Genomic DNA, 17,851 nt, shown 5'->3' with positions numbered 1-17,851 from the left:
TAAAAAAAAAAAAAAACTGATTGGATAAGCAGATTGTCTGGCAAGCTCGTGTATGCACACTGTCGCATGTGCTGTTGAGTCTGCGCTGAAGGAAAGAGGAGGGCCTTGAAGACAGTGTTTTTATTTATTTCTTTGTTTCCAGTGGGTGGAAAAAACAATAACAACGACAGCTACATTAACAGCTATTTAAAATCCTTCCTTAGTAGTTGCAGTCAACCAAGACAGAAAACTGGAAAATATAACAGTAAGAATTAAAAAGCCAAAGCGAAGGCGGGGAGGATGAAGCGGCGCAATGCGGACTGCAGCAAACTCCGACGGCCTTTAAAACGGAACCGAATCACCGAGGGTATATACGGCAGGTATGGTGAAGCTCTATGGGTCCTTTATCTGGGGTATCGTTAGCGTGCTAGCACCCGGGCTACCTTTGTAGGATCAATGTAATGCTACCAAGCTAGCTAGCTAGCTATAACCAACTAAGTAACCCTGTAACCTTAGCTAACGCTACCAGTAAATGCTCTCATACTAACGCTATTGTAACGCCAGCAACCTGGCTGTGAATTTAAATAGTTAACGACACGTGTGTCAACATTTCAATGTTAACAGTTAACTGTTAATAATATGTGTTGGTTATTCAAAGAAGTTATCCTAGCAATTGAGCTAGCCAATTATATATGACTAGTAAACTGTTGGTTGTCCCCCTGGGTTTTCTGTTACTGTCGTTGCTAGGTTGTTAGTTTGACAATGTAATATGATAAAGTTTGGCCTGGTGTCTTAGCCAAACTCCTGACTGGACATTCATACTTTTTTAAACAGTGCTGACAATAATCACATAGTGTGCTAAAATTACAAGCTAGATAGATAGCTCCTATACTATTTGACGTTAGCTACGTGACGTGTACGTAGCTAGCTGCTATTAAGTAGCTGTATAAAAGCAGTTTTTGTGGGTAGGCTGGCTAACAGTAGCTGTTGTTGATGTTTTTAGAAATTATTGAGTCCATCTCCATGCAATATTGTGTCTTTATGACAGGATATGTTATGCACCTAGCTAACCTTGCTAGCTTCCCGACCTGTAGACATTTACGGCTTTTGTCTGCTGTAAGATTATGTGTGTGTATTGTGCTGGCTTGAGAGCCCAGCTAGTGGCTAGTTAGCAGGTTGCACTGGCATCTTGACTACATTTTTGATTCAGTTAAATGCTAACAGTCCTTGGGTATTATAAATCAATATGGCAACACGTATATTTACATATCACGTGTATTAGTGACTACCTCATGATATCTGTTGGACATTTTAATTGAGATGACACCTGGACTTTTATTAACAGTTTGGGTAGCTCATGCCAAATGGTATATGTGGCATCTGACTTTATCGTTGCTTGCCACCACGCCAAGTAATCATATCCTGCCTGTAGCCTGATTAATGTTAACCTATCATAGTGTCCTCATCAAGTTTGCGGAGCTCATCGTAACTACCCCCTGTATTATATGTTTTGGGGAGTGATGTACTGTACAGAAGGTTAACTTGATTTGACACAACGAAGCCCGAGTATATGAAATGTCAGGTTCACTCTGAGACAGTAATTGAGTGCCCTTGCCTTGGTTCCCATCCAAACACTTTAACATTTAAATTCGACAACCTTTTACAGGTTTCTGCTCCGTGAGTTATCATTTTAAACTATATATGTTTGAAGGTTGACATTGCACACAGAAAGGCCTTTTTTTATTCCCTCTTTGCTGACTTACAGCAGTGTGCGAGGCTTCTGTGCCTGTAACCACAAATCCATGTAGGCCTGCTTATACCCTCAGATACACAGGGAGTTGTGTTTGTTGGAGTTTATGTATTGACTATAGCCGTGGATAGCACACCAAGTTGGCATCTCTCTGATACACTGAGGCTCTTTTCATTAAAAGCATTCTCTTTTGGGTTTCATCCAAAAATGATGGGTTTGTGTGTTGGCCAAATACATAGATACAAATCTTGTAAATATGGGTGTAGGAAACACTAGTGGATGTGTCTGTCCATCTGCCTGGATGTTTCCCTCATCCTTAGGCCACGGGATGATGCTGTGTCCTACATTGATTATAGCTTATGAACTGCTCTACAGATGTGGTGGTATTTAGCTCACAATGACCCAGGGATGAGAAACCACCAGATTCGTATGAATAGCACCACACTACAGTTGTATTACCTCTGTTATACCTCTGTATTATAGATTGGATATTCAGGCCATCAGCACTGACCCATTCAGCAGTTTTGGTTATGGTCACCATTGGTACAACATTCACGTCAACCTTTTTATTTTATAATGTCAGAATGCAGATACAAACCTGCCATTCATTCAGTTTTCATACATGTCTCTCCACACAATGCATATTTTTTGGGCCTCCCAAGTCCAGTACCTGTTCTATGTGATGCTGTGCGTCTTTTCTAGCTTACAACTTCAAGTATCACTAATGTTGTCGTTTTTAAAAGCTAATAGACATTCTAAGTGTGTGGGAGAGATGAATCCTGTGATGCAAATACCCGTTGCCAGAATAAACATAGCACATGCCCAGTGAGACTTGCATATCATAAGCAGCTTAGCCCAAATGCTAAACATGGGTGTAATCTCCCAAACCTGGGAAATGAACACATGCACACTCTCACTAGCACACCAGGCTGCCATGTCTTCATGGGATTGCCTCAGCACTGCTTTTAAGAGTGTTAAGCGGAATAGCCTTGGAGCCAACCTCTCGTGAGAGGAGAATTCCAGTTGTTAAATGCAGCACATTTCTGAGCATGTGTCTGATGTGACACGTTTGCTTGGCATTTCCTGTGAAGATTTGGCACACCACCCAAATGCTTTTTTCATGTCTTCATACCACTCGTCGCAAGATGTCATATCCACATGTCCATGTGTGTGACTGTCCGCTGATCTACCATGAAAAGCGAAAGTAAGATGATGATGCGCTATTCGCTGTGATGATTTTCAGGGTCAATGTGTATCCTGATGATTCCCTATAGTGGTGTGGCAAGTGTACATGACACACCATAAATGTTCCAACTGTACCGTGTAAGTGACGATCAGTTTGGATGAAATTCACTCTTTCTTCTTTTCCTCTCTGTCATTCTCCATCAGTACGTTCCTGTACCTGAAGTTCCTGGTGGTGTGGGGTCTGGTGTTGCTTGCAGACTTTGTGCTGGACTTCAGGTTTGAGTACCTGTGGCCCTTTTGGCTCTTCATCCGGAGTGTGTATGACTCCTTCCGCTACCAGGGGCTGGTGAGTATCTCTGTGTATGTCCATACAGATGCTGTTGCTGCTGCCGCTGCTGTTGTTGTTATTATTATGTAAACCCTCTCAGTGGATGGCCTTTGTAATGCATTATACAGATTGATGAAAATGTCTGGCTGACTTGAAGATGTCCCTACACGAGCTCATGGCTTTCCATCTGTTATTCTAAACCTGTACGGCCTTCACTGTAAAACACAGGTGTTGTCATGGTCTCTGATGTGTACGAATCGCCAAACGTGGAACCTTGACTTTCAGTTACAGGTCACCGAAAATCAGCGGGGTTGTCGTCTTGAGGGCAAACCAAACACTCACGGTTTCAACATGGCAGATTAGATTAATGCGGCGGACTGTAACAGAGACTGACCACCTCCCACACCCAGCCCCCATCCCCGCTGGGCCTCCCCTGCTATCTTCTCCTTCCTGTCATTTCTGGAGCAGCAGGGTCACCACGTTGCACATAATCTTATTTAATGTGTATTACTGCCCCTGCGATTAAAAGGCTTACATCCAATCTATCAGCAAACCAGCAGCCACAACACTGCAGCATGATGGCAAACCCTCCGCCACCCTTGCGTTGCGTAGCATTCCGATCCCAGCCTCACTCTGGATTTATCTTATTTCATTCCAGCATGTGTTCAGTCTTGTCCAGCATCCCATTTCCATAGTTAGTGAGTTGTGATGCATAATGATTGTTCCTGTGTAATATCGTTATCTCAGAGTAATGGATACGATTTCCTGTTGCATTTGTTTGTTTGCCCCAAAGCTGCATGGGAAATTGCGTTGTGCAGTAAATGTCAAGTATCATTAACTCAAGGTTCAGAGGAATATTAAAACAGCACAGCAGGTGCAGCACATTTGTACACTATTCTGTGGTAAGACACACAAGAACACACACAATCACATGGACAAACTCTCAAGCCCACTTTCCCTCTTTCTCTCCCTGTCTCTTTCAGGCGTTTTCAGTGTTCTTTGTGTGTGTGGCATTTACATCAGACATCATCTGCCTGCTCTTCATCCCAGTCCAGTGGCTCTTCTTCGCAGCCAGCACCTACGTCTGGGTGCAGTACGTGTGGCATACAGGTAAGCAAGCACACCCCACCTCTCACACCCTCGCATTGATTTGCATACACTCAGAATCCAGTGTTGGTTTTGGATTCACACTGAAGCCATTGCATGGCTTTATAAAGAAATCAGGATTTGTAGATTGTATCTGTGCCTGACTGCGCTAGCGCTAGCTCTAGCTCTAGCCCGACTGTTCAGTGTTTGTAGCCAGGGCCTTTTCCATCCACTGCTGTGGAGACTGGCAGCACAGTGCTGCTGGCATTGGTTTCTCAGTATTTCAGTGGGCTGTCTGTCTCTAATGAGGGTTGGCAGGGTGCGTTTTCTTTTTCTAAGAAGGTGCACAGTGGTGATTTGGCAGAACACTTTATACCAGAGGGGTTCTGTGATCCTGGCTTGTTCTACCGGGGTCATTTGTAGTTAAGCTGACTTTCCAATTCACAAGTCATAGAGCTTAAACTTGGCAGTGCACTTGTGTGTGTGTGAGATATCTGCCAAAAGCAGCAGAGGCCAGTCAACGGAAACAAAATCATACAATTATTTAGAGCATTGTTATTGTCACAAATAATAGGTAGACATATGCATAGCATGGATAACCAGCGGTTGTATTCCTAATATGGTAACTAATGATGAATCAATACTGCCAGGTGTGTGCAGAAAATGCACATTTAAAACATATGTGTGTGTGTGTGTGTGTGTGTGTGTGTGTGTGTGTGTGTGTGTGTGTGTGTGTGTGTTTTTCATTGTAAAAATATCACTTTAACACATCCCAGATAAAACATTCATACAGTTTTTATGGAGTCTGGAAAGGTGCTGGGCTCAGAGGTGTGTCTGTGTGTGTCTGTGTGTGTCTGTGTGTGTCTGTGTGTGTGTGTGTGTGTGTGTGTGTGTGTGTGAGAGAGATTGTCAACCCCCCATGTACCTAAAACACCACCAAAGCTCAGAGAGCCACCACCAACAGACCGAGAGAGATATCCTTTAGTGCAGGAGATAATTAAATTATTTTATTTTTATTACTTCAATATTTAATTATTTTGAAAGAGCTGACAAGTGTTTGAAAGTTCATATGTCTCCTGTCCACTCAGACATATCTGAAGAGCGTCTATGATGGCTGTGTGTATATTCATTAGCAGCTGTGAGAAGTGCTTCTCAGATTATGCAATACCAGGGACTGTTAGATATGCGTGTGTGGTCTCATTTATCCTTCTGGGAATTCATCAGGGTGTCAGAATGACAGCATCAGGGCGGGTATCAGATGGCTGTCAAATTTGGATTGTGATTTATCCGTAGTGAAGGAGGAATGACCCTCGGGGTGAAGAGTGTCCCTGTCGATTAGTCTGATTCGTACTTGTTTATGTCTAAACAAATAAGGTTGTTTTGAAGAATATTTAAACAGTGTTAATATGATTCATTGTTTTGACTTTCGTATTTTATATATTTATCTATCTATTTTGTATTTGTATTTATCTCTGTCTCTCTCTCTTTTTCTCTGTCTCTGTCTGTCTGTCTGTCTGTCTGTCTGTCTGTCTCTCTCTCTCTCTCTCTCTCTCTCTCTCTCTGCCTCTCCTTCACAGAAAGAGGAGTATGTCTCCCAACAGTATCACTATGGATACTCTTTGTATATATAGAGGCAGCTATCAGATTCAAAGATCTGAAAAACTTTCATGTGGACCTGTGCCGTCCATTTGCAGCACACTGGTAAGTAGCTTCAATTCACCACAAATTCACATATGTATCAAGTCTGATCACAAGCACCAACGAGGTGAAATTCTCGCCAGTTATGTATGTAAGAGCCAATCTGGCTGTTTACTGTAAGGACGCGAGCTACCAGGAGATGCTGGTATGTCCAGCACCAGGCAGAGGGTTGCAGATTTATTAGATGCCTGAAAGTCATATACCGGAAGTGACGTAGTGTTTCTAAGTGTCAGAATCAACTTTTTCTTAGGATTTTTTAGGGTTAGGGTTAGAGTATAAGGCTTAAAACTAGGTCTCGGTACCCCTACCAATGCCTGAAAGTACGCTACACTTCCTGAACCCCCTGTGTATGGCGTCATATGACGCTGATATATGACATATAGGCATCTGATAAATCCGCAACCCAGGCAGAGGATGATGGCACTCATTAAGATCTTGCACTCTTCATTGTCTAAGGTTAAGGATTGGTCCCTTAGTGTCATTTCTCAGCAACTTTCCATGACCACAAAGCACCTGAGATTGGTTCAATTTGGCACAATTTGGTTCAACCTAACTGAAGTGGTTGTAGTGTTTACAAAACAAATAAAAATGGCAGAATGTGGACAACTGAGGTGTGAAAGTGATGACGTAATGGTCAGTATGCTTGTTGACAATGCTGCATAGCTGTTCCATTGACTTGTTGCACTTTTAACAACCTTTACTCTAGTTCTAGATGTGACTGTTGCTACTGAGAATGACTTAGCCATGGTGGGATGACTGGCTTATTAAACCTCAGCTGAATGACAACTGCACCTGTGACAATGACTGCAAAGCCATATAGGAGCATCCCAACTGGGTTGGGCAGCTGTTTAGATGCTGTAGTGCTGGGCACCGATTGGAGGCTGCTAAGGCCTGTTTGGTGTCCGTACGGACGGAGAAGATTGCCTTGTTAGCCTTGAGCTACACCAGACTCCTCACACCCCATTAACTTGTGTAGGGCCGTATTACTTCCGCTAGTTGGGTGAGAAGATCGGGGAGATGAGCCTGGACTCCTTCAGGCCTTCCCCAGGCAGTGGCTCCCTGGTTCCCCCAGGCCTTCCCCAGACAGTGGCTCTCTGGTTACCCCAGGCCTTCCCCAGGCAGTGGCTCTCTGGTTCCCCCAGGCCTTCCCCAGACAGTGGCTCTGGCTCCAGGGAGGATGCATTAGATCACCCACCTGAAGAGCATAAATGAAGAGGTCCTCTGAAGTGTGAAGATGACTGGTGCCTGATCTCGCTAGTGGTTTGGTCAAATGTGTAAGGCTGAAACCGCCTTGGGTCTGCTGTAGAACTCTCATCTACAAAACCTGTTGCGAATACTGCGCAATACAATTCAATACAATACAATGTGCTTCAAAGTCACAACCTCCACAACGACGTTTGTCACAACCTCACATGCCATTAGTACTGCTAAATATGGTAACCCACAAAATGTAACGTGTAAATACATTTTCAGTAGAGAATTGAGAAGACAATAATCTTTCGTTCCCCCACCCTCTCTTTCTCCCTCTCTCTCAGTATTGGCTATCCAGTGGTGACACTGGGCTTTGGCTTCAAGAGCTATGTGAGCTACAAAATGCGTGTGCGCAAGCAGAAAGAGGTGCAGAAGGAGAATGAGTTCTACATGCAGCTACTACAGCAGGCGCTGCCCCCCGAGCAGCAGCTGCTCCAGAGGCAGGAGAGGGAGGCAGAGGAAGGTGAGGAGGATGGTGCATGTGTGCTCTCTCTCTCTCTCTTACTACATTTCAAATCACAGTCAGTACCCCCATCCCAAGTCAACCCTTCCATACTTTGTTTTTTTGTTGACCTATTTTTGTTACATTTCAATCATGGATTTCCTCATAGTTAACTTAATTGAGACTTTAAACATTCATCTCTTCTCTTTTACCATTTACCTTTGTGTGCTCACTAGCTACGCTTCCATTGTTGGGCGAAATACAGACAAGCTAATGTGTGCCAAGGCCAGTTGCGCGTCCAGGGCTTGATTGTGCCTCCTCTGGGCTAGCAGCCAGGTGTTTTTGGCCCGCTGATTAGCCTTGGGCCAAACAGGGCTAACCGGTGCTTGAGGTGGTGTCAGGTGAGGTTAGTGGAGTCATGCAAGAGAGGTTCAGTGCCAAAACAAGTAACGGTGGCATGCTACCAAATAACCTTAACAGATACAAAAAATGGTGAATCGTTTTTAGCTGGCCTCATGCAAAATAAGGGCTTTGCTAAGTATTTGGGCTAATACCAATCTGCAGTGGTAGCTTGATCAAGTAGGGGAGAACAACAAACGCAATTGTAGTGCTTTTAATAGGTGTGTAAACTCGTTTGATTGGCATAAAAGTTATGAAATTTGCACAATTAACAGGATCAATTACAACCAAAGTCTGTGACGATGTTAGAAAGTAAATTTGCTCCATTTTACAAACTTGATTCGGACAGGCTGTAGACACAGTGCATGTCCATCTCAAGATATTTCACCACAAAACAATATGTTTGGATGTTTAATTACCATCAGATTAAGATCAGATGATCATTAAAGCGAATTCATTGTGAGGATAGATTAGCATGTCCCACGTTGTGTTTTAAACATAGGCTAGGTTACTTATTTAAATAACTGAGGCTGTTACATTAGCTTGCTATGATATGTAACAGCAAACTATGCCTCTTATATTAACTGGCTTATGTTAAAGCCAAGTCCTCAAGCTATTGTGATATGGATTGCTAAATTAGCTTCTGTTCCAGTACATGACAGTTTTAAGCAATAGGGGAGTGACGAGTCGAATGCGATGAAGGACACGCTTTATTTGAGTGTTCACTGAGTGTTCACGAAGCAACAACAAACAAACAAACAACCACTTCGGTTGCCCTCGGTGTCAGAGTGAATCATATGTCTACCATTCATTCTTGCACATACTGCCCCATTCACACTCTCTCCATTCACATTCATACCCGCTTGATCTCAGCCTCTCGCTCATTCTATCACTGAGTCACCAACCATCTCCCCTGTGTTCTCCAGCCGCAGCAGCCAAAGGGATGTCCGAGGACTCCCAACCGCCCGTGTCCCAGAACGGAGGCCCCGCCGTGGGCAAGAAGCCGTCCTCGGCTCCCCTGCCCGAGCTGGAGTACCGGGAGAAGGAGAAGGGTCGCAAGGGACATGGGACAGGTGCCCAGCAGGGTGGCGACAGCAAGGAGCAGGAGTACATGGAGACACAGCCCAACGGCAATAGCAAGAGACTGAGCCACAGCGACAGCACAGAGAACCTGCTGCTTAAAGAGGAGAACTCCTCCTCGTCCTGCTGCTCCTCCTCCTCCTCTTCCTCCTCTAACAACAACTGTAACTCCAAGAACCAGAAGAACGCCAGCGCGGGAAACTCGTCGCCCCGCAGCCACGGCACGGCCAACGGGAGTGTGCCCTCCTCAGCACAGCAGCCCTCCTCGGGCAAAGGGGACAAGAAGCAGAAGAGCGGCGGGGGCAAAGGCGCCTCGGCGTGTCACAGCAAAGACACACTAGACAACTGCATCCCCAACAACCAGCTCAGCAAACCAGAGGCACTGCTGAGGTAGGCCCTCTTCCATGGTCTCATACACACAAAGACAAAAACACACTCAAATGAACAGTTTTTGGTAGGTTTGTTGAGTGGAGTCAAGAAAATAATGGATAGTTCTAGACCCAAAGTACAGTCCAAGCACAATATTTAAATCCTCTCAAGGCTGTTCACAGCCACTCACATATAACTTAGGAGCAACACTTAGCTTTTGAAGCTACAGAAGCACTCATTGTGGTTAAAGCTACATAATGGTAAATGGACTGCATTTATATAGCGCTATTCTACTCAGAGAGCACTCAAAGCGCTTTACAGATGAATACCTCAGACATCTACCCATTCATACAGCGATGGCAGAGGAGGACTTCCACAACCTTCCGATTGCTAAACGACTCCTCCATCTCCTGAACCAAACATAGGCAACTGAATCCCCCTCAATCAAACCCAGCATACACAACACGTAAACATCACACTGACAGATGCAGAATGTCACGCGAACATACTACTGAATACACTCACACTGACGCTAAGTCATTGCCGTTCATGCATAAGGTGATGAAGTACCATGCTGTAAATATGGCTTTACTGGTGTGATGCCACACGCCACAACACCTGCCTTTCCTCTGCTGCTTACTACCTCGTCTCATTGTTGCTCCTTATTTACTTTTCCGGCTTTTTCTCTCTATCGCTGTGTCTGTGTGCCTCTCTGTTTCTCTCTCTCTCTCTCTCTATGTCTCTTTCTCTCTCTCTCTCTGTCTCTATTTCTCTTTCTCTGTCTCTGACTCTCTCTCTCTTTCTCTCTCTGTCTCCGACTCTCTCTCTCTCTCTCTCTCTCTCTCTCTCTCTCTCTGTCTCCGACTCTCTCTCTCTCTCTCTCTCTCTCTCTGTCTCCGACTCTCTCTCTCTCTCTCTCTCTCTCTCTCTCTCTCTGTCTCTCTCTCTCTCTCTCTCTCAGGCTGGAGCAGGATGTGAAGCGTCTGAAGGCGGAGCTGCAGGCCAGCCGTCAGGTGGAGCAGGACCTGCGCAGCCAGCTGGGCTCTCTGGGCAGCGCCGAGAGGAGCGTGCGCTCCGAGCTCTCACAGCTGCGACAGGAGAACGAGCTCCTGCAGAACAAGTGAGTGTGCCTGTGTGTGTGTGCCTGTGTGTGTGTGCCTGTGTGTGTGTGGCTGTGTGTGTGTGTGTGTGTGTGTGTGTGTGTGTGTGTGTGTGTGTGTGTGTGTGTGTGTGTGTGTGTGCCTGTCTGTGTGTGCCTGCCTGTGTGCGCGTGCCTGTGTGTGTGTTTGTGTGCCTGTCTGTGTGCCTGTCTGTGTGAGGGCATATACCTGTGTGTATAAATCTATGAAAATGAGACCTCACGACTGACAGGTGTGGAGAGATGTGGTGGTACCTGTTAGCGCAGCATGTTTGCAGCACCATGAGTTTTAATTCCTCTGGTGTAGACACACGGTAAGATATGGATATGTTAGTGTGTATGTATGCTGTAACGATGTCTGATATGTGTGTGATTGACGAAGACACTGAAGACACTGACCTTTACAGGTGGTTGTATATTACAATGCTATGTGTTGTGTGTGTGTGTGTGTGTGTGTGTGTGTGTGTGTGTGTAGGCTGCATAGTGCGGTGCAGGGCAAGCAGAAGGAGCGCCAGGCGGTGGGCTCGATGGAGCGGAGGCTGAAGGCAGAGCAGGAGGCACGAGCAGCTGCTGAGAAACAGCTGGCCGACGAGAGGAAGCGCAAGAAGCTGGAGGAGGCCACGGCTGCCCGCGCCGTCGCTCTCGCCGCCGCCTCACGGTACACATACACAGACACCAGACGCAGACACCAGACGCAGACACCAGACGCAGACACCAGACGCAGACACCAGACGCAGACACCAGACGCAGACACCAGACGCAGACACCAGACGCAGACACCAGACGCAGACACCAGACGCAGACACCAGACGCAGACACCAGACTCAGACGCAGACACAACCACACATACGTGGATATGAAATATGATAGCTATGTTGGCTAGCTTGCCAACAACTTTCCTAACACAGTCAAACATCAAGCAAGTGCAACACAACACAAAGCAAGACAGCAAATAAGTTACTGAATAGTCCAGCAGAGAGTAGCCCCCTACCTGGCGGCTCCAGAAACTCCAAAGTGTTACTTTAAACTGTCTAACACACCCAATAACCTTTTGCATCTAATGAAACACTGTTGTGTGATTAACCTGTATGTGTGTATTTTCCCAGAGGGGAGTGTACAGACTCCTTGCGGAGGCGAATCTCGGAGCTGGAGGCAGAGTGTAAGAAGCTCAGCAAAGACCTGAAACAGAAAGAGGAGCAGATCCACGACCTGGAGCTCACAGTGCAGGTGCCACAACCTCTCTCGCACACACACACACACACACACACACACTCACACGCTCTCACTCACTTGCTCACACTCACGCACACGCTCACAAACTCACACACTATGTACCTGCACAGAAGCAATGTAGGCAATGTCATTCAGTTCTTGTCATTTCACTATATTTCATTTATTGTGGCTGAGGACGAGGGCAAGCATCTCGCTGCCTTGTTGTGAACTTGTCTTTGACACGACTGTATGACCTCCCCCCCCCCCAATGTCTTAGGAGCTGCACAAGTATAAAGAGAATGAAAAAGACACGGAGGTGCTCATGTCGGCACTGTCAGCCATGCAGGAGAAGACCCAGCACCTGGAGAACAGCCTCAGCGCCGAGACGCGCATCAAGCTGGACCTCTTCTCTGCCCTGGGGGACGCCAAGAGGCAGCTGGAGATTGCACAAGGTGTGTAAAACTGCCCAGCGCTCTGCTGTCATCAACAAACACCCTGTCTGATCAGAACCTTTCCAGAACACTTTCACCTTCACCCAGACAGGTTCATCTGAAGTCTATCTAGGTCGGTTCAGAAGGTATTTCTCTGGTCCTGACCAGTATTCAAACACAAACGTTTGAGTGAACATGCCCTTATATATTACCTATTGCAATTATTTTTACATCCGTCTCTTGCAGTCCCGTGCCTGACTTCTGAGATATAATGAGCACTCAAATGGGGAGAATAGAGTAAATCACATCTTGTCATAAAACTAGACTAAGCTGGCATGGAAATGTGCAGTCTGAATTTGGAAAGGGCAGATTGTGTGAGACATGCTCAGAGCAGAAGCGGTATTTTGGTTTTCCCCCGAAAAGGCCACGCCTCGGTGCTGAGTGGTTTTGTATCGTGGTCAATCTTTCACAAGCAGTGGCCGTGTTGAAAACGCCGGTGGCAACGATGAAAGCTGACAGAAGTCTGACAGATTAGAATTTCACTAGAGCCATGTCATGCCATGCCATTCTTAGTGAAGATTTGGACATTAGGGGGGTGGGTAATAGTGACATTTCCCCAGCGTGTCCTGATCATCAAGCAGGAGGGCGTACTGCCTGCAGCTATCTTTCCTGTTGGATTTGGCAAAATGAGATACCAGCTCAGGGTTGTGGGAAAAAATCTGTTCGGTCGAGAGATGTGATGGTTTGCCAACTATTGCCTTGAGTTAGACTCAGTAATTCATTTTTGAAGTAATGGTTATTTTCAAAGAGCATGACTCCTCTTGTTATGCTTGGGTAATACATTTAGTCATAATCCAGTATTTTGCCAAGAGATTCTAATTACTTTGAATATGTTGTTATTTTTGTGACCTTGAATGGTTGCACCTCTCTATAGCAAGTCAAAATCAGTGTAAGTCCTGATACATCAAGGAATCTCAGTGTAAGTACATTGGGTTTGGCCTCCTGCAGGGTTAGCAGTGTATGTAGGGACAAAAGCTCTGGATTGGCGCAAATAAATGTGGGTGTAATTGGGCGTAATATTAATACTTGCACCACTATACCAGCGAGATAATGTTGCTACTATCCTGACAACAGCACCAATACAACGCTGGTGATTTCACCCGATTGGGGAGGCATCAAGCATTCAACACAACAGCAGATCAGATACGTGGAACATAGGGAGATGTCTACCAAAGTGGTCAAAATAATTAATCATTCTCATAAATCAGTCCAATTAGTGTTATAAAGTTGAACTCTGATTTAATAAAGTAATTGAATTAATAACTACAACCCAAATGACCTTATCAACAGCTAGTAAAGGCTTGAGGTCTTAATAGTAGAGGTTGACAGCATTTACTTTTGTGCAACATTGCTTATACATGCTGGTCTATTTAAACGCATTACTTTACCAAATTATCAAAGAAAGTGTGTGTGTGTGTGTGTGTGTGTGTGTGTGAGAGAGAGAGATAGAGAATTCTAGGAAAGTAAGTCAAAAGTTCAGTGTGAGAATCACAACTAGTGCATGCATGGAGCTGACGTAGAGTGTCTGCAGGGAATAGAGGTGATCGCTCCCCTGTAAAAGCGGGGAAAGCCGTGAAAGCCATTATATTTCACGAGAAGTTCAGTTTAAATCACATAATGAACAAATTCATTTGCGTAAAGTTCCAAGTGTACCTACGCCAATATATTTAAGAACTTTAGCGAATTGTCATTGTCATTCCCTTAGGGAGAAATAGCTTACTGGGCATGTGACCTAATAGAAGTAGTGATATATTTCCTGAATTGAGAAATGTGACTGCTGTCTCTCGTTAAACACGCCTTGAACACCAGAAGGGTGGAGCTCTCGCTAATTGCTTTGAGCATCCTCTGAAGTAGAGATGAATAGAAGAGAGGGGCATAGAGGGCGGCTTTTGTTTCTGTTTCCGAGACGCCAAGGACAACTTTTGTCTCGGGTCCATTGTACTCATTCCAATAGGTTTTACCCGTGAAAATCACTCTCTGTGGTTCTGTGACCGGTTTGAGTCTGATGGTGTGAAGCTGTGTAGAGCCCGTGTATAATGTTGACCTGACATTCCAGCAATGTTGTTGTGGTCCCTTAGATTAGATCTTGCTTGTTGTTTTGCTGTGGTTATGCTCTTGCGATGTCTGTGTTATGTTATAACGGTATTGTCATGTCCTCTGTGTTGTGTCTACAGGTCAGACCCTGCAGAAGGAGCAGGAGATCGCCGACCTGAAGCAGAAGATCGCAGAGGTGATGGCGGTCATGCCCAGCCTGGCCTACTCTTCGGACAACAGCAGCATGAGTCCCGGTGTGCCGCACTACTCTTCCAAGTTCATGGACACCACCTCCGGCCTGGACCCCAACGCCTCCGTCTACCAGCCCCTCAAGAAATGACCTCCCTCCTTCTCACCGTCCCTCTCCTACTTTTACTTTCTTTTTCTCTCTCTCTCTCTCTGTGCCCCTCTTTTCTTCTTTCTCCATCCATCATGGAGGACAAAGAGGGGTCTAAAACCAGAGGAACTCTGCATGTCTGCGGCTTAGAATGTTCTTTCTCTTTCTTTTATTCCCCCGTCTCTTTCTTTTTCTCTTTTGTTTTTCTCTTCCTCCGTGGCTCTTCCCCTCTTTCCCCCACTCTGGCCGGCGCAGCAGAAGGATGTCGTGTTGTGTGACTGTATTTGTTGTAGTAAAAACTCAAAAGACAAAAAAAGAGACTTCAAGAGATGGTCAACTAGGAAGTTTTATTTTTTTCTTCTCGTTAAAGTGTGGAAACCTCACAGAAACAACGTTCCATTTCTCATTTAAGCATAAGGAAAGGAACCCCCCCCCCCCCCCCCCCAAAAAACCTTTTCTTGTCATTCTGTTTCTCCTCAGCTTCGCTCAACCCATTAAGTAGGATTACGTTGGGGGGTTGCTGTCCATCTCCTACTTTCATATTCTACTTAAATGCTTCAGAAAACAGAAGAAGTCACCTGCAAAACAAAACAAAAGTCACCACCGGTGGCAATAAAGGAATGTAATAAATTGTGGACTCACTCCGTGGTAGAAGTTCATGTCTTCTTTGAATCCCAGGAGCAGGAGGAATCGCTCATCTCCCAGCATCCCCTGCCCCGATGAAGAGGCTTTGGTCACGTGATGTCAATTGTATGGCCTCCAGTTGATTTGGAGCTCAAATGAAAATCCTCCAAGATAAAAACAAGTCCAGCAAAGGAGAACTTTTCATAAATGTAAGCCTGTTCAGTCCCTTAAACCCCTGAATCCCTTTTTTTGTGAGCTTCGCTACTTGTGTTTAGGTCACACTTCCATCTAATAAAAGCTGATCCGTGCCTTGAGGTAGAAGCTCATTGGTGGACTCTACAGACCCTACCCTATTCCAGCCAGTCTTGTGTGTGTCCGCCAGGGTCAGTGGTGCTTAGTCTCTTGAGTTTAGACTGAACACATGTGAGAGAGCTCCATCTGGTCAGTCAATAGGGAGCTGGATAAGGACTGGTTACGTTGAGGCCCGGCTGAAGCCTTTGGTGGGTCGTTTGCAGAACTAGAGCACTCTGGAAGTTTTTATTGAGTGTTGTAGAGGTCACGGCAAAGTGACCTGCACAAGGCCTTCAGGCTAGGTTCATCAGGGTCCTCGTGCGCTTCAACTGGTTGTCATTGGCCTCTTTGTAACAGTCTTGCGGTCATGTGTCCCATCAGGAGATAGAACAGGCCTGACCTTGGTGAATACTGTGCCCCCTGGCAATGTCGCTCCTGCATAGCGACCCCAGAAACCAAATCACGTGAAACTTTCTGATGCCACAGCAGCACGACTGCTCAGGTCTGCCGAGTGGTTTACTTCATTGAAAGTGATGTCTGTGTTGTAATGAGTTTAGAACATATGAGAAAGGAAGGAATTGCCCAAATTATTTAGTCCAGTCGACTATTCTGTTCTGTTTTCATATGGCAGTGTTAGACACAATAGCTTACCACAGTGCTGATCGTCTTGGCCATGACCGGAGGCTTGTCTTGGTTTCCATGGGGGTCTAGCTAATGTTTTAACATCCTCCCCCTGGCAGCAAAAAGGTTAATTCGGATGTCTCCTGTTTTCAGTGTTTTGTTATGTTGGAGCCTCGGCAGTGCATCGTTTGATCCTAATGAACGTTGGAGGAATGTCACAGTATTTTCATTTTGCTCAAAATAAAAGGTATTAGAGATACGTTGAGGCCATGGAAGTTTACCTGTTCTGCTTAATGTTTTATGTCCCCTTATGGAGGGCTTAGATTGATTGATGGATTTACGTGATTTTGCTGTCATTTCATGTGGTTGGTTCTTCTCAGTGTTTACGTGGTATGCTGGACAAACAGATTTTCTTGTTTTAAAGTGCAGATGACAATGGCTCTTGTGTTTTGAAAAAAAAAATGGGAAAAGGTCAGTCAGCTGAACGTTTCATGGAAAAATATTTGTTTTTGTTTTTCCAATTGCCCTAGGCCATTTCTCTCTCTCTCTCTCTCTCTCTCCTCCAGTCTGGATCTCAGTTGCGGTCTCTTTCTGTGAGGTTTTCAAGGGATTAAAGGGTTTTCTTGCACATGGAGTTTGCCTGGTTATTTTTGTCTGCGTGACGTCCTGTTCTTTCCTGAATTATAACAAATAATAATATCACTTTTATTTAGCGCTTTTCACAGTTCTCAAAGACGCTTAAAACGCAGTGACTTAAGACGCAGATATCCTGGTGCAGGTCCTCTAAAGAGTTGTAGTAAGGCAATTTAACACAGGTCTGATCCCTAAATCCCATTCAAATTATTTACTCAACTTAACTATTGGTAATAGTTTACTTAACAGTGTTAATCTTCTGTACATAAGCTGTCTGATAAAACACCTTTGAATGTGCTGTGGATTCAGTAAGCTCTTTTAGCCACTAGAGGGAGGTGCATGCACTGGCTCTCAAGCACTTCTACTAATGATGGTGTGAGGTCCTAAGACCATATACAGCATACATTTAATACTGAATTTAATAGAACAATGTGCTTGTGATCTAAGAGCATGTTCTTTCATGAAAGTTTAAAGTCAAGGCTAGAAAAAGTAAGGTAAAAATGAAAGAATCTCCTGTTTCTTCTGCAAAATCGTCGAGGCCCAGATTTATTCAAGTTAGCTTTGTTCAAAGTAAGAGACTTGTTGAAGATGGCTTAGCGAAATAACGGTTTATTCAGACACTAGCCATGGTCACCTCAACACAGCACGAGCATGCCACGGGGCACGTATTCGTCTGCCAGGAAAGGTCACTTGATACTAGGAGGCCTTCCCTATACATTACAGAAAATGTACATACATTTATAGTGTAGAATTAACCAGCCATAATGTTAGGGGAGGGAGGGAGGGAGTGGGTGGGTCTGCAGGTCAAAGGGAAAGTCTGACTTGCCAGGTATGGCCATATAGATGCTTATACCTTTTGGCTTCAACCATCTTGTCGTGGCTGTATACAAAGGCCAACAACCA

General features: G+C 45.1%; 1 protein-coding gene across 1 annotated transcript; it reads left to right on the top strand.

The window, feature by feature from the left end:
- Positions 1-85: 85 nt before the first annotated feature.
- maco1b (macoilin 1b) lies at positions 86-16,943 on the top strand. The gene is made up of 11 exons (XM_080849888.1): positions 86-359; positions 3,119-3,260; positions 4,226-4,352; positions 5,906-6,029; positions 7,562-7,740; positions 9,045-9,588; positions 10,529-10,687; positions 11,181-11,363; positions 11,812-11,932; positions 12,195-12,369; positions 14,583-16,943. Exons 1-11 carry the CDS (start codon positions 280-282, stop codon positions 14,780-14,782), a joined length of 2,034 nt encoding a protein of 677 aa, XP_080706014.1. The 5' UTR covers positions 86-279; the 3' UTR covers positions 14,783-16,943.
- The last annotated feature ends 908 nt before the right edge of the window (positions 16,944-17,851 follow it).

This window comes from Sprattus sprattus (assembly GCF_963457725.1).
Source record: "Sprattus sprattus genome assembly, chromosome: 13".
In the NCBI taxonomy this organism is placed as follows: Eukaryota; Metazoa; Chordata; class Actinopteri; order Clupeiformes; family Clupeidae; genus Sprattus; species Sprattus sprattus.
The sequence above is the reverse complement of the archived record's forward strand: the minus strand, read 5'-3'. Positions and strand labels throughout refer to the sequence as shown.